This window comes from Leptonotus elevatus, chromosome 8, assembly GCF_054856555.1.
Source record: "Leptonotus elevatus isolate MCC_2025b chromosome 8, RoL_Lele_1.0, whole genome shotgun sequence".
Classification (NCBI taxonomy): Eukaryota; Metazoa; Chordata; class Actinopteri; order Syngnathiformes; family Syngnathidae; genus Leptonotus; species Leptonotus elevatus.
Genome location: NC_141246.1, coordinates 323,869 through 345,807, shown reverse-complemented (window position 1 = coordinate 345,807; position 21,939 = coordinate 323,869). Strand labels below are relative to the sequence as shown.

Below are 21,939 nucleotides of genomic sequence, written 5' to 3'. Positions count from 1 at the left end.
CAAGAAATCATTTTGTGATTATTCATGTTCGTCATATTTCTTCAAATCCGCCACAAACAAAAGATTCCGCCGACCTGCGTGGGAGTTTTGTGCAGTTAAGAACCGGGCCTGCCATCTGCTAGTGATTGATGATATTACACCTTTAAACTATAAAGTGGACCTGCCGGGTGATTTGTGGGCCGGAAAAATCCGCGTACCACCAGTTGAAATGTATTGTTAAAAACTTTTTTTTTTTTTTTTGGTGAAGCCAAAGAATTGTACAAAAAACCCTAAACCCAACACCGTGTATGATTTGCACCCAAAAGTGGGTCCGTTTCCACCGAGAAAAAAGCCCAAGATTGATATTGATGGATTTCAAAGATTTTCAACGGAGGCGCCACTCGCCACTCGGAGTGTGTCCAGTCCACCCGTTGCCCGTCCCTGCTGGAGACAAACTGCAGACTGGTCGCCGTCAATGTCAAGCCACATTTGGACAAACAAGAGGACTGGTCGCCAGTCAACAAAATACTGTATTGACAGACTGTGGAACATGTCGTGCCTCGTTTGTCATTTGGTTTGCGCGTGTTTGTTTGTTTTTGCGTAACAAGTGGGAAGAAAACGGCGGAAGTCTCAAGGCTGCTGAAGGTAAATTGATTGATTGGCGATGAGATGAATATGACAAGGATTATTTACAGCATTCATGAGGATTGAAGCATGCCGAGTCAGCGTCCGGACCGGCGACCGCAGTCCGCGGGTGCCGGACTCGCAGGAAGTCCGCAAACAAGACGGGAAATCAGAGTTCTTTGTATTATCTAGCGGGCGGGGCCTTCTCCCTGGAGTTTGCCACTTTGGGGCGGGACCACTTGGCGGGGGCGGCGGGACCCGGCGGCGACACGGCGGCGGCCTCATGCGAGGCGCTGCGCCGCATGCAGGCCCGATTCCTGGGCGGCAGCACGGGGACGGTCGGGGCCCTCACGGACAGCGAAGGTCTGGAGGGCGCCGCCCTCTGAGGGGACGGGCTGTCGGTCCTGCAGTGGGCGGAGCTAAGGCTGCGGCGGGTCCCCAAGAGAACTCGCAGGGGCGCACGAGGACTACCGGACTGGACGGAGGCGATGGCCGGACGGGGGCACAGCGACGATGATCTGGACGGGACGGCGACCGACCTCCGTTGACTCTTTGCCTTCCTGTGGACGGACAAGCACAATGAAGACGGCTCAGTTTCCTTTTTTGAGGCAAAATGTTTTGGTGGAAGACAAAGAACAAGAATCAACCTGGAAGACGCAAGCGGAGACGGAACGGCGGCCATTTTCCCAGGCTGTCTTCTAACTGGCGTGACGGGCCTGGGGATTCGGCTTTTGGACCCAACCCGGTCCTGTTGGTCCGCCAGCGGGACCCCGGAGTTCCTCTTTAACTCGTCCGAGGTGTGCGTGTCCTCCTCTGATCCGGCGGCAGACAAGGTTTCCGAAGCCTTGTGACACTCACCGTCTCCTGAAGACAGTGAGGACGAGGTCCCGGACCAGACCCGTCTCCGCATCCAGCGACCCTGTTGCCTCTGCACCAGCACCCGGGCCAAGTCCAAGTCCAACTGTCTGGCGGGGCGCTCAAGGCGAGCCCGAGTCGAAAGCGAGGACGACGGCTCAGAGTCTTCTTCTGAGATCAGGATGGGAATTCTGCTCCTAATTCTGGACTTGATTTCCACCAGAGATTCAGATTTTTTGTGGATCTCATTGGATGACTTCTGGTCCGGAGGGTCTTTAGGTTCCGGCGAAACAGCTTCTGGGACTGGTTCCAAAGGGCTGTTGTCAGTTGGACGGTTCTTGTCCAAAGCATCCTCCACTAGCGGTCCGGATCCTGGGTCCTCCAGGACATACCGGTCCATCTCTCTGGCCGAGTGCCCGTTGGAAGACATGACGTTCAGGTGGGACGTCTCAGCAATGTGGACAAATGTGCGCTCCACTTTGGTAAAGGGGGGCGACGCTGGCGCAATTGGGGTGGACGGCCGCATGTCCAGTCTGAGAGCGGGGGACAGGCGACCCGTCTCCGAGGGTTCCGTGTGGACGGCCTCCCCGACAGGGACCCGTTCTTGGCAGGGGTTTGGTCCAGAAGGTGTGGACAACTCGCCCTCCAGCGCTTGGTCTCCAGAGGGGGACTTGCGAGTGTCACCCGGGGAGAAGAGGACCAAGGTCTTCGAGGCGTCCTCCAAGTCGGGGTCAGCCTCAGAAAGGTGCTCTTTGGCGCCCCTCTGGTCCTCGGCCATGAGCGTGGACGGGGCGGCGTCCTGGCTGCGCTCGGAACTCTTGGGGCTTGCCTCGCTGTTGGACTCGCTCTTGGTCACGTCGTCGTCTTTGGGGCCGGCGAGTTCCGGCGGGGCGTCGTCGTTGGCGGCGAAGGTGCGGCGCTGCGGGAGAGTTCCCGTCAGCATCACCGTCAGGAAGTCGGCGCGCTTGGCCTGCAGCTTGGGCAGGATGTGGAAGTGCTCACGCTCGTCACTGTCAGCTTTGGTGCGGTAGTCGGGCGACGGCGGCGGCGAGGCGGCGCCGGCGCAGAGGCCGATCGGCGAGGGGGGCGACGGCACCTGAAAGGCAAACACAGCCGCGTTAGCACTTTGGCCAAGGTCAGCCGGGGTCGGCTCCGGCGCTTTTGAAGCACGGACGGACTGCAAGACTTCAGCTTCACTTGCGACTCCAGACCATTTGGTCCCAGATGGGAACCAACATTTTCGGACCTTTTTAAACAATAACAATCTCGCTGCTGTACATCAACATGAACATATAATAAATACAGAGTTTTATGTATTTCTTTTTTACGTGGGCCTCCAGCTGACTCTCCTCCACGAGTGCTTCCATTGAGGATTTGCATACAAAACAAAACCTTAACCTCAACGCAAGTCAAGATTCCGCTGGACTGTCTTCAGATGGAAATTCGGCAAAAGGCGCCACTAGACGGCACCGAAGCACAACGTCTGCATTGGACCACAAATAAAGACGCAAGACATTTCATTTTCCCCGCCAAAATCTTTTTGTTTTTTAATGTGATTCTGTTGGTACACAAGCTGGTCAGGATTGTCGGATGACGTCACACGGCAATAAAAAAGGCACGAAAATGCATCGCAGTCTTCTTCAGCGTTTTGCCTTCCGCACGTCTTCTGTACATACGCGTTCATCTACATACTTTGTACACGATACACTCGTTTGCATGCTAGGAGAGGTTAATTGCTTTCTACAATGCTCGTAAATACGCGCGTGTACGTGGGCGTGTACGTGGGCGTGTACGTGGGCGTGTACAAAAGTTCATGCTTCACTTTGGTAGAAAAAAACAAATTCTTCTGTGTTCTTACATTTTATTGCAAACAAAAAAGACATTCAACTATTTTAGCCTAGCGTAGCTTGAAAAAGAGGAGGCAAGGCTTTTTCTTGCATAAGCTAATGAAAAGTGACAAATATTGTTAAGATTGTATCAAAAGTTACAAGGTCAACATATATATATATATATATATATATATAATATGATATTATATAATATATTTTAATGCTACGTCAGCTTGGTAACGTCCAAATGGAAAAACAATTGGTTACAGTGCTTCGCTATGAATGTTAGCCTAACTGTCAGTGACATAAAGATGGATGGGCTAGCTAGCGACATGGCTAGCGACTTAGCTAACAACTTGACCTTTTGACTTCCTTCTTGTTTTTGGGTTAACGTAGCACAAAAACACGCATTGCTTGCACCTCCTCACCCTGTAATCCCCAAAGAATGAAACAAACAAAAAAAGCAGATTATTTATTGGCTCAATTGAAACGATCGCGTTTATGAGGTAAAAATGTCGCACGCGGCACGCGCGCTCGCATCAGCTCATTTGCACCTGCGCTTGAGGAACCTTTTCAGTCCTTTTTGTGATCACATTTAACGACTGAACGCGCTTTGCAAGTCGTGGCTAACGTTCGCTAACAGTGGAACGTTTTCGCTCCGGTGGAAGCTCGTCGACAAAACAACCAAACAGCGCGTTGGAGCGTTAGCAGCGAGCTAGCAGCGTCAGTTGACTCCGCCTCCTCTGCCATGTTGAGCGTGGGCCTGCGCGCGCAACATAAAGTTAGCAGCTAGCCTAACTTAGCTTTTACATTCTACATTAGCAACGTGAAGCGGCGCAAATGCAAAAAGGAAGTGGTGCATATTCACCCAGTTTAGCCCTTAAAGATGTGGGGGGGGAAAACACGTTTGTGATATACCGAAGCCCCGCCCATTTCCAGTCACTGAATGGCGAGGAGCTGGAACAGTCGTGTGACATGCTAAGCTAACGGTGTAGCATTATTGCGTCCGTGCGGATGACGACGGCGATAAAGTGCAGCAGTGACAAACTGACAAACCAAACACACACACACACACACTCGATCTCACGAACACTAATAATGAGACGCTAGCATTAGCATTAGCTACCATCTAACCACAAAGTATACAGCCACGCTAGCAGCCACACGCTAACACGCTCACACGCTCACACGTCAGTCCTGACTGAAGCAGGAATGTTAAAAAAAAAGATGGAAAAAAACCAAAAGGTTGAAAATAAAGACGAATGTTTTCGCTTCAAAGCAGCAAAGACGTGTAAAATAAACGTAAAGTTTGAGTTTGTCCTTTCCGTCCTCTTTGCATATGTGCGGGAATTGTGTGTGTTTTGTTTTTTGTCACTCGTCGGCCACCATACTGGCGTGTTGAGTGAAAAAAACAAAAACGGGAAGACTCCAAAAAGTCCACTTCCTGTTCCTCACAGGGACTTCCTGTCTGAGAGTTGAGCTTGTGCAACACGTTGGCGCAACTCGTTTATTGCATCGTCAGCATCGGCTTCTGTCACGCTGTGTGTGTGTGTGTGTGTGTGTGTGTGTGTGTGTGTGTGTGTGCGTGTGTGCGTGTGTGTGTGTGTGTGTGTGTGCGTGTGTGTGTGTGTGTGCGCGTGTGTGCGCGCGTGCGTGCGTGTGATTTGGTTTCAGCTGCTGTTCTTGCTGATGAGTTTAGCGAGCATGTGCTGCAGCTGCGAGCGCGACACGTTGAGCACCGAGTGTCTGGCGCGGGCGGGTAGTGCGCCGCTGCCCGCCGCCGCTGCCACGCCGCCGTGCCGCCGCCTCCACCCGGCGGCGGCGGCGGCGTGGGCGGGGCTGCTCTCGGCCGAGCGGCTCCTCTGGATGAAGGCGGCGCCCCCCCCGTGGGGGTAGTGCTCCGTCTCCAGGGTGGACGAGGAGAAGACGTAGGAGGCCAAGCGCCTCAGCTGATTGGGCCGCGGCTGGGGGCGGTCCTCGTCCGGCTGCAAACAGACCAATCACAGAGAGGGGGAGGAGGTTAGCCGGCGGAAGCCTTTTGGTTTGTGTTTTTTTTTGTTTTTTTTTCAAATCCAATACACGCCGTGACGTGGCTTCCTGTCCTCGGCTCCTCCCCTTCCCCTCCCTGAGCCAATCAGGCAGGACGCAGCTGATTGGAAGCCTTTCGGCTGATTGGTTGAGGGTGACGAGGGGGGCGGAGCCTGTCTCTATCGTTAGCTTGACGGAGAAGACGACGCCGATGACGAGTGAGACGGACCAGGAGAGGACGGGACGAGGAGGATGAGGAAGAGGAGGAAGAGGAAGACTATTTATCCTGAAGTCTGCTTACCCGCAAAACCTTTCGCTTTTTTTCGTCCCTCCTCGACTCGTCCTGACGGCTGATCAAACTCCACAGACGGCGGCCTCCAAAACATTTGTGCTCCTCACACCTCGCCGGCCATTAGTCGGCGCGCGCGTGCGTGCGAGCGAGAAGTGGACTGAACCGTCGCGCGCACTCGGCGGCAGCCAACGTGTCAAGAGTTGACCGGCGTGTTACTCGCAAACGTCCTCAACTGGTCACAAGCACGTGGGGAGAGGTTTAAGCTGGATTTTGCAAGTGCTTTTATTTTGAAAGGCAGCCAATGGGAAGTCTTGCTGACACGTCAACGACCGCTGAGAACCTTCACAACGTGTGGAGATCTTTGATGGCGGCTCCTCGACCTCGTGCGTGATACGACAAACTCCCCGTGAGATACAAGGAACCGCAAGTGGACTACTGTAGAACTGAACAAGTACCAAACCAGGACTGGGCCTCATTTGTACTCCAAGTGAACCAAATGTGAATTAGAATTGAACGAGCAAGAACCTCGAAGTGGATTCCTGGACGAGAGGTGAAGCGGACGTGTACTAAGTCAACTGAACTCGGATCGGGTTACATTTGAACGAGACGTGAAGTGGACTAAGTGAAGTCAAAATGGACCGACTGAAGTGGAAGTAGGGACAAAGCGAGCGCGCCATCAAAGCTCCCTCACGATTGGCCACCGGAGCGTCTTACCGGCCGCTGCGGTCCGTTGGGTTCCGACTCTCTGCGTCGAGGGCGCGCCGACGGCAGCGAGTGACACGGCGAGTGGGCGGGGCTTCCGCCGGCGACGAAACTCCTCCGAGACGCCTCCTCCTCCTCCGCTAGCGTTAGCATTCCGCGGCCGTGCGTCTTCGGGCGGACCACCAGATCCGCACCTGCACCAACACGAGACAATTAAAGTGAGCGCGCACGCACGCGGCGGCCGGCAACAGGGGACACTCGCCTGCCGCCGCCCGCATCTTCCTGCGCTCGTCCTGCTCCTCCAGGGGCCGCAACTCCTCGGGCTCCTCGTCGGTGGTGCCCGACGTGGTGGGGTGGAAGTCTCGAAGCTCCGCCTCCTTGTCAATGATCACCCACTCCTTGCTGTCGAAGTCCTCTTCCTCGGCCAGCGGGACGGAACGGATGAAAGCGTTGCTGTGCGCCTCCTGGTCCGCCGACGCCGCCGACACTTCCTGTCTGCCGCTGGCCTGCCGGTCGCCGCGGCAACCCGGGTCCACCGACAGCATCTGCGCCGGCTGCGACGAGTACACGTGCCGCGAAGGAGAGCCCAGCATGTCCATACGAGACCTGAAACGTGCGCCGCGCAGCTCGAGGAAGTTAGCTCGGACGCCAAAGAAGTGAACTCGCTTGCTTGGCTAAACTAAATTCCTAAAGCTAATTGTGGTCTTTGTGTTAAGGTCTGAGGAGATCAGCTATGGTCGCTACGTTAGCTTCTGCTGCAAAGGACATTAGCTTTGGATGCTAAGGAAGTTATCTTTAGTTGTTAAAAAGTTAACCTGCTGAGTGGCAAAGCTAACGTCCTAAAGCTAAGCGTAGTGCGTTCGTTTCAAGGGCCGTTGCTAAGGAAGTTAGCTTTGGCCACTGAGCAAGTTAGCATTAGCAGCGTAGTTTCCCGTCACCTCTGTCCATAGGCGTCCGCGCGTCCCTCTGCGCCGGACAGACGTTCCGACTCGGGGCTGTTAACTCGCCGGTATCTTAAGGACCGGCCCTGACCCGTCGGCGAATCGGGAGCTCCACCGCGAACCGGTGACACTGGAGAGGCGGCATGCCCCGCCTCCTCCTCCTACGGACACAATACTGATTAGCGCCAGATCTTAGCCTAGCTTAGCATCTCTTCCGAGCGGACCTTGTTCAAGCTGATCCTGAGTCTGTTGCGGTTGAAGTCGGTGTCCTCCCAGGCCTCGCCGGCGTGCTGGACTAGCGACTCGCCGGGGGTGCGACCCGGCGGCGGCGGCGGCGGAGGGGGCGGCGCGTTCTCCTGGTCGCTCAGGTGCTCGTCCTGGAGGACGTCGTCCGTGTTCTCGCGCTGCGGGTCTCCGGGCACCGGCGTCACGATGGCCCTGCGCAGAGCACCGCCCCGGGTCAAAAGCACGCACGCGCGCTCACGTATTGTGGACCGCAGCTCTGCTTACCCAACCATGGCGATGGTGGGCCGCGTGTTGTGCTGCGGTTGGGTGGAGGCGCTGGTGGACATGGTGACATCACTTCCTGCCTTCTCCCAATCGAAAGGCTCGTTCTCCGTGATGATTCGCTCCTTCATGCTGTTCTCGAACACCGACATCAGCAGCTGACGAGCGAACGCCACATGCGAGATTCGAGCCCGTTTGGATTCTTTCGCTTGACATTCCATTGCATTGATTTGATTCGGTCATGTGCCTTTATGAATAATTATGGGACTGCATGCGAAGCAAAGCAGGCACATCGCACTATGCTAGAAAAAGGCGACTTTTGTTTCTTTTATTTGCAGAATTTTCCGACAACCGTTCAACGTACCCACACAAATAGTACTTTAAAACATTTTTTTTTAGCTCTGCTGCCCGTCTCTCACTTCCGCCTGGCAACTGTTGAGCTCAACTCACCCCCTTTTTTTTCTATGTAATACTCAGACCTGAACAGGAAGTCACCTGATTGCAACAGGAAGTGACGTGGAAGTGAAATCAAATGCAAACATTTCTAATCGTGTTCAATAAAAGCTGGCGTATGAAAACAGTTGACAAAACGCTAACAACGCTAACAACGCTAACAAGGCTTTCACTGACTGTTAGAAACCTCAAATGGAGTTGGAGTTTCTTTTCTTTTTTCTTTTTTTCGAACTATCGTTTGTTTTCATCTTAATTGGTCAGCGAAAAAATGCCATGTTTTAGTCATTTTGTATAAGAAGCTTGACTCTGATTGGCTGCGGTCTCGCGTGGCTTCAGCTGATCAACGGACGCTCACCTGGTAGTCTGGTTTGGTGTAGTAGTCGAGGGCGAGGACGTGGTCCAGGAAGACGTTGAACTCGGACGGCATGTGTTTCAGCAACATGCGGTGGTCGTAGCGCTCTTTGATCTGACCCACTTGCTCCTAAACAACAACAACAACAACAAAAACACAGCAACCAGTCAAACGAAAAACCAAATCCACATCCAGCGGCCAATAAAGAGACTGCAGCAACATCGACTGCAACTGGACTACATGCCTACAACGGGTCAACCGAAACCCGACTCCAAAGTCAACTCAGATCACAAGTGGAGTCAAAGTGGAGTCAAAGTGGAGTCAAAGTGGAGTCAAAGTGGAGTCAAAGTGGAGTCAAAGTGGAGTCAAAGTGGACTGCAACTGAACTCAAATGGGGCAAGAAGTCAAGTGAACCGGAGCTGAAGCAAATGTCGATAAGAGTGGAATAGTGAAGAACTCGATGTGGAGTACGAGTCAAGCACGTCACAGTACGAATGGAAAATACGAGCTGACTTTGTCAACTAATACAACTTAAGTGGTGCGAGCGAAGGTCAAGTGGAACAGAAGTCCACGACAGGTCGAGTACATGCAGGCTGGAAGTCAAGTAGAAAAGACCAGAGGTGGACTCAAATCAAGTGGAAGTTAACCAAAGCTGGAATAGAAGTGAACTACAGGTGCGTATGTGAACTACAAGTGGACTAGAAGTGGAGTAGAAGTGAAGTCCAAGTGGACTAGAGGTGGACAATGAGAACTACAAGTAAAGACGTGGTCATGTAGAAGCGAGCGAAATGACTGCAAGTGGACTCAAACGAAGGGGAAGGGAAGAGGGAGTGAACAAGAAAGGTTCTACAAGTGGAATAAAAGTCAACTCGTGGTGGCGTAGAAGTCCAGTGCAAGTGGATTTTGTGAAGTGGAAGTGGACTAAAAGTGGACTAAAAGTGGTGTAGAAGTGAAGTGGAAGGGAACCAAAAGTGGATCAGGAGTCAACTACAGCTGGGGGGGGGGGGGGGAGTACAAGCAGACTTGTATTAGAAAGGGTTGGAAGTGGATTGAAATGGAGTGAAATGGGAATAAAGAAGAAGAAGGGAACTCGAGGTGGAGTGAAGTCGGAGTGAGTTGGAAGTGAACAAGAAGGCCACGAGAAGTGGAATCGAGGCAGAGTGTGGTCGAGAGGAACTTGACTAGATGTGGACTATGTGAAGTAAACGTGAGCGGGGAGGGGCCCGGCAGTCAAGCACAAGTGGACTCAAGTGGACTCAAGTGGACTCAAGTGGACTCAAGTGGACCTGGAGCGCAATAATGAAAACGGAAAGCGGCTTGGAGCGCTACTTCACCTTGTCTTTGATCTTTCTCCAAGGCAACTGGCCCACAGCAAACTCCACCAACATGTAGAAGAGCGACCACAGGTCGTCGTGGCGACCCATCTCCTGCGGACACACGGTCACAGCGACGCGTCAGGCGACCCATCTTCCCCTTAGCGCTCAATCCTCACCTTGTTTTTGTGAGCGTTGACCGAAGCGTAGCGGACCGTGCCTCGGAAACCCGCCACCGTCCTCGGCTGGAACACAAACAAGCGCGGGCACCGCCGCGGGAAGCGTGAGTGACATGGGCGGCGGCGAGCGGACGCCAACGACGGAGCGTTGGCGTCGCGGCCCGCGAAGGGCAAACGCTTTGTGCGTCATCGTTTGCTGCTGCTACGCTTCAATTGAGTGCGCCGCGCTCCGTGCCCTGTGCCTGCCTTGGCCACCGGGGGGCAGTACAGACACAAGAGCAAGAAGCTTCAGTCTTGTTATCGCCCTTAGTTTTGTTCCCGATGCCGATCGTTTGTGTTTTTTTCCAAGATGTGTTTTTTTCATGGCGATTTATAACGGTGGTCAATTATTTGCAGATGTTTTGGCAAATTCAACCAATCGTTGATTTGGGTTCAGTGTTTCGTTCCAGATCTCACGCATATTTGCATATTTTTGGGGTGGGGGGGGAGAAAACGTCAGTTTGCTTTTTTTTCATGTCGTGAGCTCAATCATTCACCGATTGACACGATACACTGCAAATTGCGGGTGTCCACGAGTGCGTCTGATTTTGTGTATTTCTGTGTTGGATTGTTGATGCTAATCGTTAGCGAGGGAAATGTTCAGGCAGACGGCGTCATGAGTGTAAGAAACGGGCGCCGTCCGCGGCGAGCAAATGTGCAACGTCTAACGGGGACCTGTGATGCAGATGTGGCCCCGCCCTCTGTTGCTATGGAAACCACTCACATCCCTGGTAACCACGGTGAGGATGAAGGCATGCACGGCAAAATCATAAGTCCAAAGGAAGCAACTGGAAGAAAAACAAAAACAAACAAACTCAACACAACAAGCACAACAAAAATTCCCAAAAAAAGGACACTAATGATGACGATAATAACAATAATGATAACAGTAAGCATAATAAGAAGGGGAGGAAGAAGAAGTCCAAGGGGGGAAAGTGAGGCAAGAGGAAAAAAGGAGCCAGTAACTCAAAAGTCAAATCAGAAGTCAAGTAAATGTGGAGTCGAATGGAACTTGAAGTCCAAGAACTGGTGTGGAGTGTCAGGACGGTGCATGAGAAAACTCGTCAAAGCGGTTTGTAATTGCATGAGAAAGTGAACTCGAAAGCTGAAAGCAGACCGGAAGGAGAACACAAGTGGCCCGGCAAGTCAACTGGAATGAAAGTGAGACGGAGGTGGACGTCGTCAACAGGACTCAAAGCGGATGAATAAGCGCGCTAATAGGCGGAATGCTAACCAGAGTGCAGAGTGGCGCAAGCGCAGGCTAACATGCTAATGAAGACGCATGCTAGCACAGCAGGTGAGGGAGGGGCGGACGTGACGCGTCTTACCGGCCGGACCTCGCCGGTGGTGTTGGTGTACTGGCGGGCCAGACCGAAGTCCAGCATGTAGCACTTCCTGTACGTGGACGGCAGGCGACCCATCGCAAAGTTGGACTGCGACACAACACGCACACACGGGAAAAACTCTCAAGCTGTGTGTGTGTGTGTGTGTGAGATTTAGAGATTTGGTTTTACAGGTTTGATGTCCCGGTGGAGGAATCCGACCGAGTGGATGGCCTCGATGGACTCCAGGATCTGCTTGCCCAGCCTGAGCGTGGTGCTCATGGTGAAGGTCCCTCGAGGCTGACTGCGCCGCAGGTCGGCCAGGTTGCGACCCTGACGGCGGCGACGAGCGTCAGCGGCGAGCGTCGGCGGCGAGCGGCGGCGACAAATCGAAAGCACTCACCTGAAGCTGCATCACCACGTAGTTGAACTTGTCGTTCCTGCCGCAGCCGATGAACTTGCACACGTGGTTTTTACCTGCCCACGCACGCACGCAGAGAGCAAAGGTTGCGGTTTTTGCCGGCCGCCCTCCACCCGGCGCCATCCGGCGGCGGCCACTCACCCTGCAGTTTCTTCAGCACGGCCACTTCCATCTTGAGGACCTGTTTGGGCTGCTGGGCCGACTCCACCTTGAGGGCCACGTTCTCCCGGGTCAGCAGGTCCAGCGCCTCGTAGATCTCGCCGAAACCGCCGCCGCCGATCTTCTTCAGCTGCGACACAAAACAGCGGCGCCCAAAATGGCCGCTCATGCTTTGTGAGCGATTGGTTGCATGGGTGCCAATTCTTATTTGCGTGCGTGCGTGCGTGCGTGCGTGCGTGCGTGACGTGGGACAGGTTGCAAGTACGCAAGACCGCAGTAAGTTGCTCTGGTGGAAAAAGTCAAGTTAGTCATGACTCGGTTCAACTTGAATTATTGTCAATCAGGAATGCAAATGTAAAATAAAAACGGGTTTAAATACGATTCATCTCTTAAAGGGAAAGAAAAATCTACAGATCGATCAATTATGAGAATAGCTGTTATTTGCCTGTGCGACCATTTTGTTTACACACCAAACAGCAAGTGAATCCTGATCAAACGTGTCTGTTTGTGCTGCAGTTTCTGATCGCATCGATTTGAAACCAAGTCACGTTTTTGAACGAAGGAACAGAAATTAGTTACAGAAAGGGTTTAAATACCGTTGACCTCTTAACGAGGCCGCCATATTGCTCCTCCCAAGAAACGTTTCTCGACAGGCTGGAAATTGGACAACATTTGAGGCATGATTGATCGTGTTTTCAATTTGTTACCAGAAACAAGAAGACTTCAGACATTTTACAACTTGCCTTAAATACAATTTATAAATGATATGCTTGATGATGTTTACAGGCAGAAACTTTTATATTTTGTATTCAATAATTATAACTGTAATTCAAGAAAAGATGCCTCTGCCAAATCGAATATTGGGTTCGAAGGAAAAAGGGGGTCTTCAAAGCAGGACATGCTGTCCACTTGTCAATTTTTATTATAATTTTTTACTTTTTTTATTTTAAATAATAGTGACCACCCCACCCACAAACCCCGCCCCCCAGGCCGATACTAACTGCCTACGAGTTGTAAATGTCTCATCTGTACGTACGCCGTATAATTAGAGTCGTCTGCTGCTGGCGAGATGGGAGGAGCAAGATGGCCGCCCTGTGACTTCAACGGCTTGCACGGCCGCGTATGGGCTGTCGGCCATCCAGCCGTATATTCACATCAGTGATCGGGTCCTAATGGAAATACATGGTGACGAGTTGCGAGTGCGCCCGCGCTGACGATAACGCCGTCATTTTGGTGCAGCCGAGCTGGCGAGGAGAAATTGAGCGGTGGAGCGCAAAGGCGCCGCAGGATGCGCGATGGCGTGCGTGCGTGCGTGCGTGCGATTGGTTGGGACAGCAGCGGCGTTACGCAACGAGGGACGCCTGCAACAAGCGCACGTGCGCGTTTGCAAGCACTTGGAGGCTAAAAGCTCGGGAAAAATCCCATAACGACGCACGCTATTGACTCGCATAAGCGCAAGAAAAAAAGATCTTCTTTTTTAGCAACACATTTGAAAAGTCAGTAAACATTGTGAATTGATCATTTTGATGATTTATTATGACGTCCGCAACACATGACGTGTTTCTTCTCTTAAGGCCACGACGTACACGTGCGCAAGTCAATAGTCTGGAAAAACAATTTGCAGTGTGACTCGCAAGGACGTTCGAACTTACTTGCAAATACCTTACAATGTATTTTTAGGCTCTACTTTTAAATATGTAGAGAGAGAAATGAATAAATAATACAGAACAATAATAACAAACTCAATGAAATCAAAATAAAATGGATACATAAATAGTTTAATCCAATGAATAAATAAATAAATGGTTGAAATAAATCCTATTTTGCGCGTTTAGCCTCCAAGTATGTTCGTACGTTGAAAAGAATGTTGCAAACATGTCCGAATGTATTTGCAAGTCAATTCGCACGTGCTTGCGTGTATCTTTGCGCGTGCGCGTGTTGGACTGACCACTTTCCATCGGTCCTTGACCATGCAATTGGGCGGCAGGATGTCGGCCTGCTCGGCGGTCCCGTTCATGTTGGCGTTGTCCTGGTGGGCGGGGCCTAGGCACTGCATCTGCCATCCATGAAGAACACGAGCAGCTCCCAGCTTGAACGAGCCATTGATCTGCGGGGGGGGGAGGGACCAGCGTTAGCCGCTAGCGCGGCAAGACCTTATTCCGTTAGCGACGGGCTGCGGGTGCGTGGCGTGCGCTTCACTTGCGGTAAAGGCGGCAAATACAACAAAGTACAGTCAACCCCAGCGGAGGCTGTCGTTAGTATCTGTGACGTTGAATGTGTGCGGCTTTAAAAGGCGGGCCATGGAGAGGGAAGTGGGCGTCGGCCAATGAGAGACCGACTTAACCTTTAGCCACGCTTGGCGGAAAATTGGCAAAACAAAATCAAAGCAAGTAAGGCAAGATGGCGCTGCACTTGGTTAGCGTTCGGAAGTCAAGGTCGCTTTGTGCTTGCTCACTGTGCTCGTAAGTCAAGGTTGTGCTGCAACCAGCGGACCCCCAGCCCACATATGCTGTTCAACATTCATGTTTTCCGGGTAAAATGGGGGTGTTGATGCAAACAACAAAAATATATATTTCAACTGATCTGTTTAAAAATAGTGAAGGAAAGAAAAAACAATGAATATGCAAATCCGCAGGTGTATGCGGACGTTTTATTTTTATATTATTATTATTTTATTTACTTATTAATATTATTACTTTTTATTTATTGTTATTTTATTTATTATTGTTATTTTATTTATTATTATTATTACTTTTTATTTATTGTTATTTTATTTATTATTGTTATTTTATTTATTATTATTATTACTTTTTATTTATTGTTATTTTATTTATTGTTATTTTATTTATTGTTATTTTATTTATTATTATTACGATTACTTTTTTAATGTTATTTTTTATTATTATTATGACTTATTTTTTAAATGGATTGTTATTTTGTTTATTATTTACTTGTCGTAACTTGCACTTGACTGGGGTTGACTGTGATCCCGTTTAAAGATGAGGTCCGAAGTGTGAACATCCATCCCCAAAACATCAACATCTGCAGTGATGCACGTCGGGCTGACGGGGGCGCTATAAAGATCCTCGCTTTCAATTCCACGCAGAAAGAATTGAAAGTTTGCCAACGCGTGGAATCCTCCTCCGCCGCCGCCACCGCCGCAGTGGGAAGGAGCAGGCCCGGCCGGGCGGCCTCGTTGCCGGCCAAACGCATCGGTCGTCAAGCATGCGGCTGCGCAGGCGGTGTCGCATGCAGGCCGAGCATCAAATTAGAGCGGCTCTGACGACGGGGGCGGGGCGGGGGGCGGGGCCAGGGTGCATCTGTGCAGACCAGATGACCAATCACGGCAGAGGGGTGGACCACAGAGTTTCCTTTCTCAAAAGGAACAAAAACAAATCAACAAAAACGCATGTTTTGCATTAAGAGCTAAGCTCCTAACAAGTTAGCTTAGCATTAGCATGGCAGACAGACAGACTGTCATTTTGAGTTTTTGCACGTTTGTGTGCGCGTGTGTCATTTTGTGTACGTGTGTGTTAGCGTTGGAAAGGTTCACAAAATCCTCGGTTGGGTTGCCATCTGGCTTTGGTGGTCCCGGTTTTGGGTTTGGGTCCGGTGGCCTTCGGCCTGTCAGGATGACCAATCGCGGCTCGTCCAGTCGGCTTGAAAGTGAAAGAAGGAACATGTTGAGATGGTTCCGTGCCAAATCAGACAAAATGTCTGAAAATTGGAACCAAGCAGATTTTGAGCGGACTGAAACTTGGTGTGTTCGTTGTTGGTGATGTCACAACACAAAATCTCAAATTTGGGGTCCATGTGGGGGCAGACGTTTGGGAGCTACGCCCAATTTGGACATTTTGGGCAAAAAGGGGCGTGGCCAGTTTCCTTTTGAAATGTCGATCTCTCAAACTACTCACGAGGTTAATCTTCACAAAGCAGTGCTTGTTGGGAAGATTTCCAAATTTGCAATCATTGAGACAATCGCTGCAGATTTTTGCTCACCTTTCGAGCTCCAATTTGACCTTGAAATGGATCTCGCGACCTCAACGCATTCGCATGTTCAATGAGAGATGATCGTGTGGGCAGGAATCCTTTTGACGCTGAACTTTTTTTGTAAGGATTGACCCAGTAAGTAGTCCCTGAGACAAAAGGGTTCAGAGGAAGGTGGCCACGCCCCTTTTTGTCCACACCGTCTCCTCCCATTGACCTCAAATTGGAGATCTAATGTTGTGCCAAGTTTCATTCCACTCCAAATCTGCTTGCTTCCTTCAAGCCACTGACGGGACGGAACCAGACATTTTCAATCTTGTTTTGGTTATTGTTGAAATCAGAAATGGCGGTTGAGCGTGACTTTTCCCGCATGTAGGAATTGGTGCCTCGACTGCTCCAATCATTACTCGCATCAATAAAAGTCCTTGAAGAAGTTCTGTACGATGCGCGCACTGTAGACGGACGTGTTTCGTAGTTCCCGATTCCTATCCACGAGGGGTGGAGGAGAGCGGATTCCGTGTAAGTTGACGAGACGAAAACAATGAATTACGCGTGCCTACCAACCAAAGGCGACATTTGCAGACATTAGAATAATAACAAAAACGCTTCCACCCCTCGTGTGTATGCGCTTGCGCGATACGCTGGAGGAACTCTGTGGTCGCGACACTTCCTCTTTTGGCCAACAGTGGCAGGGGGCGAGGGGGGGGGGGGGGGGTCGGGGGGCAGTCGGGGTGAGGGTGCTTGAGTGTTGCTGCGCCAGAAGCCGGCTAGCCACTTGGCATCATTCGTCACATTCCCAGCTCACCATCGTTATGAGCTCCAGCTCACAACAACTCCTCGCACGGCCTACGAGCCAAACAGACGGCAGTTAATCAGGACCCGCCCGCTCGTCAGATCGCAAGGGGGCGGAGCCTGAGCACGCCTCCCCCCGCCCCCAAGTAACAAACACACCAGCGTCAACATAGTCAGCGCACCTAGGCTAGCATCTTGTTAGCTTGCCAACACCGGCTCAAGCAAACACGAAACGATAGCCGCGAGCTACGCTAGCTACGTCACAGGCCAGTGTGTCATTCACACAAAAACTGGTCAAAAATAAACAATTGTGTGGGTTTTTTTAGCGCCATAAGAGGTGTTAAGTCAATTGGCTGTTTTTCGTGTTAGCTGTGTTGGCTCAGTCAGTGTTGTTGGTTGAGTTCCCCTAGCTTAACAAAGGCAAAAATAAGTGCATTAGCATGTTCGTTATACGCATTGTAAAGCGCTTTGAGCACCGCATGGCGCAGAAAGCGCTATACAAGCTCAGTCCATTGACCATTCACCGTAAGGAAATGAGCGGTTATTGGTATTAGCCTAGTTAGCTAAGTGAAAAGTCACAATGAAATGTGTAGCACACTTCTATTAACTTTGTTAGCAGCGTAAGAGGTTTTAGCTTCATTAGCTGTTAGTGGTATTAGCCTGGTTAGCTAAGTAAACATTTTACAATTCCAATGAAAATGGGTCTTTGTATAAAATGTCAACAAAAACAGAATACAATTCATCTTTTTCAAGCTGAATTCAATTGAATTCAAAACAAAGACAAGACATTTAATGTTCAAACTGAAATCCTTTTTTGTGCAAACAATCTGTTCCAAAAAGCTGCCACCGGCGACACAAGTGAGGGAAAGTTGAGGATTGCTCAAAAAGCGGCTGTTTGGAACGTTCCACGGGTGAACAGGTTGATCGCAACAACAGGTGAGTGTCAGCACTGGCGAGAAACCAACAACCGCGTGAGCAAGTGAGCGTCTCGTTGACCTCAAATTTGAATCGCTTCGTTCAATAATAGATGTGCAAGAATGTTGACACAAGTTGAGCATCAACGCAAAATGGCCGTCGGATTCCAGACACGTGCAACCGGCCCAATTTCTTCGCACCGCTGCGCATTTGTTGATGAATCAGAATTCATTCAAAATGGCAGCACGTCCTTATATTAAATGAAGAACTTTAGCGCAGCACGGAGACTTTTGCAGTCAACAGAATTCATGTCGGCGTAGCCTCAGTGTGTGTGTTTATATCACATCCTTGGGACCGTTTTCTGGGTTTTTGCTATCATTGTGGGGACCACCTGTCCCTGTGGGGATATTTTGGTGGTCCCCATCAGTCCAAACCTCTATGAGGGTCAAAACTTGGACTTTTAGAGTTTAGGTTTGAATTGGGCTTTGGTTGGGGTTAGGGTACGACAGTCAGTTGTGATGATTACGGTTAGGAAACGCATCGTGCCAATGAGATGTCCCCACAAGAATTGTAAACCCAACGTGTGTGCGCCTTTCAATTGTCTGCCTGTCTGTCTGCATCTCCAAACGTAATTCAAAACTCTACCATGCCAAGGAAAAGCCATCAGCAACACCGCGGCGTGGAAAAGTATGCTGCGGTCTGACGAGTCCACAAGTCAATGTTTCTGGAAATTGTGGACGTCGTGTCCTCCGGGCTAAAGAGGAACAGAACCATCGGGACTGTTTTGGACGCCAAGTTGAAAAGCCAGCATCTGTGAGGGTACACGGCTGTGTTCGCGCCCGTGGCATGGCGAACGTGCACATCTGCGAAGGCGCCATTCATGCCGAAAGGTACGTACAGGCTTCGGAGCAGCATATGCTGCCGTCTTTTTCGGGAACGCCTCTGCTGATTTCAACAAGGCCACATTCTGCACGTGTTGCGGCAGCGTGGCTTCAAAGTCAAAGTGCAACTAGACCGGCCTGCCAGCAGTCCAGACCTGTCTCCCATTGAAAACGGCGGCGCTTTGTGAAGCCCAAAATACGACGACTGTTGAATAACAGAAGTTGCACATCGAGCAAGAATGGGAAAGAATTCCATCTCCAAAGCTTGAACCATTCGGGTCTTCGGTCCCCAAAGGCCGGTTGAGTGTCGTGAAAAGGAAAGGTGATGTAACATGGTGGCCTTCGCGCAGCTTGTTTGGAACATGCGGCAGACAGCAAAATCAAAACGAGAGACAAAACAAAGTTGATCAGTTTGAACATGACATTTCTTGTCTTTGTCATGTATTCATTTTCAACAAAGGTTGGAAATGATTTGAAAATCATTGTCATTTTCCTTCTTTCATATTTTACTCTACATCCCAACTTGCATGTGAACAATCATTTGTGTTAACGATGTTAGCTTTTTTAGCCGCATGAGACATCTCAACTCAATTTGCTGTTAGTAGTTTCAATCTCGATAGCTCATTTAGCACTATTAGCTAAATGAAGGCAGTCAAAGAAGTCATGCAGCTTTCCTTTGTGTACTTTTCTTAGCTGCGTAAGAGGATTTCGCTCAAAAAGGTCGCACCTTTGTACTAGCCATGCTAGCTCTATTAGCTTTGTTTCATGTCCATTAACTCTGTGAAATAAGTCAATTGAAAGTAAGTAGTAAAATCAGTGCTGTGTGCAGTAACACTAGCATCTAAGCTATATTAGCAGTGTAAGAGGCTTTAGCTCGATTAGCCGTTTGTAGTATTTTCCCAGTTAGCTAAGTCAGCAATAATGAGAAACATTAACCGAGTAAATATTTGAAAATAAGCCACAAAGCGGGAATGTGAAACATTCATTTGTATTCACTCTGTTGCCTTTTTGTTTCAGCCATGTAAGAGGTTTGAGCTTAACCCTTAGTAGCGTTAGCCTAGTTAGCGCAATTAGGACCGTCAGTGACTGAATGCGATAAATAATTCACAAGGGCTTTCGCAGCATCCATTTGTATTCACTTTATTTGCCTGCCACCACTTTTTCACCTGCGTAAGACATTTAGCTCAATTAACGGTTTGCAGCATTCGTATTCATAGTTAGCCACCGTAAATCCAGTATAAACGTAAATCATCAAATTTGTGTCATGGAGGGTGGAGGAGGTTTTAGCTTAGTAGTGCTGTATTCGTTCCGTGAGCAGATTCTTTTTCAATGAAGCCCAGCGCATGAAAACACAACCTTTGAATCTAAATTCATCCAAATCCCAATTTGAACGGAACATTGCTCTTGAGCACTGCACTGCACAGTCATGCGGCCTCACTGCGCACGCGCAGCTTCGCATCCGCCGCTCGATAAATGTGGCCCGGCCTGACCCGGGTCATGAATGAAACATGCATCTGACCGGCACTGCCCGTCCCGGCCCGGTTGGTTCGGCCGCCCCCCCATCGCCGGCACGGCTGCGGCGCTTCGACTTACCTGGCGCTCCTCCTCTTCCGCCTCTTGGGTATCTTCATCGGGAAATCACGAGAAGAACCCCCCACCCACAGCTCGGTTCCGCTCGCACAGCGGGCCCGCCCCGGCCCGCTGTGACGGCGGTACACGCAAACCCGATCCTGGTTCTGTCCCTGGTCCGGGTGGACCGGAACCGGAATGTGCGAGCGGGCCGTGGTTCTGCTGGGAGAGGCGCGGGCTGTGCACCAGTCCAAAACCGCAGAACCGCACCAGCGTTTTGTCCGCACTGCAGCGCAGCAATACCAGCGGCAAGTTAGCTGACAAGTGCCGGAACAGTTTCCGCTACGATTTTTCACAATAAAAGGCAGGCCGCTGCTCTGCTCGAGTCCAGAACGTCCAAACGTTTTCCTCCTTTAAATCGAGTTTGCCAAAAGCGGTCCAGTCATCAATTCTGCTTTGTTTGAGTGCCTATTAAATGTGGATGAAGATCAACATCTGAAAAGCAGACAATTGTTCACAAAATGCAGCAGGAAGTGAAGCAAAGCATTTGTCTTTTTTTGGTGTTGCTGCTGTAACTGAAGGAGCTCGACAGCTGCCTCGAATTACGAGTTGGATTCGTTCAGTGGCTCAAAATATCTCAAATCACATTTCCCCATAAAATGAATGCTTAATCCATTCAAGTGACCGAGGAAAACAGCCAAAGCTCATTTGGGTGATATTTTTTTCCCCCCATTGAGGCATTATTATCAATCTACCTGATAGTTTACAGCAGCCAATCATCAAAGGGGTAACGCGCCACAACATACCAATCAAGCTAGCAGACCGAAAGGCAAGGCTCGTCATTCGCATCTCAAGGCGCTGCTGTTCGACACCTCGGTCCATTTGGTTTTTCATCATATTGTTTTATGTTTTGCATTGTTTGGGTGGCAACACTTTGCTATTATTAGCAGTAGGCCTTGGCACTGAAAAAAAAAATCATTTTCAGTGCATTAAAAATGGCCGCCAAATACTGTAGACCTATACAGGTACATAGATTTGGACTATTTGTCAATTTGTCAATTTGTCCACTGCACACCCACGCACACACATAATAATAATGCAGCATTGCAATCGCACAAACATTTGGACCAAGTTGTGTCCATGTTGTGAAGTCACGACATCTCGTGTAAATGCAACGGATTCCTCAACACATTGACGCAAAGCACCCGAGAGCTCAGACTTTTATTTTGGTAGGGAGTGACAGCTTTCCGACTGCTTTTTTGGGGGTGATTGTGTTTCCTGTCGGAGGTGGAGTGCGTGAGTCAGGCGTAATCAGGAAGCTCCCCTGTCCCACCCAACCGAGCGGCACGTGAACGCCTCACGCCGCCTTCTCCGCCTGTTTCCGAAGCACGAACTATTCTTTGTTATTCCCCTCGCGTGACGTCATCGCCTACGTGGACAATAAGCACAACATGCGGGCACGCGCACACGCAACGTGTTTTAGTTGTCGTTCGTCTGACCTTCTGCTTGTTTCCCGCGCGGGCTGCTCCAAACCAGCAAACATCATCATCACCATCATCATCATCGTCATCTTCATCGCCTCCTGCGCTCCATCTTCATCTTCCAGCAGCATCAGCATCATCAGCACCGCGCATGCGCGACATCCGGGCCACCGGCCGCGCCTTTCCACAAGTCAAGGGAGCCGCCGCAGTAGCTGCAGCGCCCCCTAGCGACAGGGATCTTATTGCTTGTTCTTGTGGGCTTTCCCGAACTCGTTTGATTATAATTATATAACAGAAGAAGGTGAATTTTCACCCGTGC

The 21,939-nt window shown here is 50.3% G+C and overlaps 1 protein-coding gene across 3 annotated transcripts; it reads right to left on the bottom strand.

The window, feature by feature from the left end:
* Positions 1–491: 491 nt before the first annotated feature.
* Positions 492–21,782, bottom strand: ttbk1a (tau tubulin kinase 1a). Of its 3 annotated transcripts, XM_086083900.1 has the most exons (16): positions 21,639–21,782; positions 13,944–14,102; positions 11,978–12,125; positions 11,819–11,892; positions 11,608–11,748; positions 11,422–11,526; positions 10,055–10,120; positions 9,897–9,989; positions 8,566–8,691; positions 7,761–7,915; positions 7,475–7,688; positions 7,248–7,411; positions 6,572–6,915; positions 6,322–6,503; positions 1,251–2,554; positions 492–1,163 (listed from the first exon to the last, which is right to left on the bottom strand). In XM_086083900.1, the coding sequence occupies exons 2-16, from the start codon at positions 14,049–14,051 to the stop codon at positions 788–790; spliced, it is 3,600 nt and encodes a 1,199-aa protein (XP_085940026.1). In that variant the 5' UTR covers positions 14,052–14,102; positions 21,639–21,782; the 3' UTR covers positions 492–787. The 3 variants fall into 3 exon arrangements, with proteins under 3 accessions (XP_085940026.1, XP_085940027.1, XP_085940028.1); XM_086083901.1 differs by lacking the exon at positions 21,639–21,782 and adding an exon at positions 20,164–20,456 and having other exon boundaries at positions 11,978–14,102; XM_086083902.1 differs by lacking the exons at positions 11,422–11,526; positions 11,608–11,748; positions 11,819–11,892; ... (1 more) ...; positions 13,944–14,102; positions 21,639–21,782 and adding an exon at positions 10,818–11,404.
* Between the last annotated feature and the right edge of the window lie 157 nt (positions 21,783–21,939).

Bases quoted from the DNA above. Each gene is read 5' to 3' on its own strand.
- ttbk1a (XM_086083900.1), bottom strand. From the start codon at position 14,051: ATGCAGTGCCTAGGCCCCGCCCACCAGGACAACGCCAACATGAACGGG. The intron at 6,504-6,571 runs GCGAGTGTCCCC...GTGTTGGTGCAG, and splicing joins GAAGATGCGGGCGGCGGCAG to GTGCGGATCTGGTGGTCCGC. The intron at 2,555-6,321 runs GTAAGACGCTCC...TTTGCCTTTCAG, and splicing joins CCAACGGACCGCAGCGGCCG to GTGCCGTCGCCCCCCTCGCC.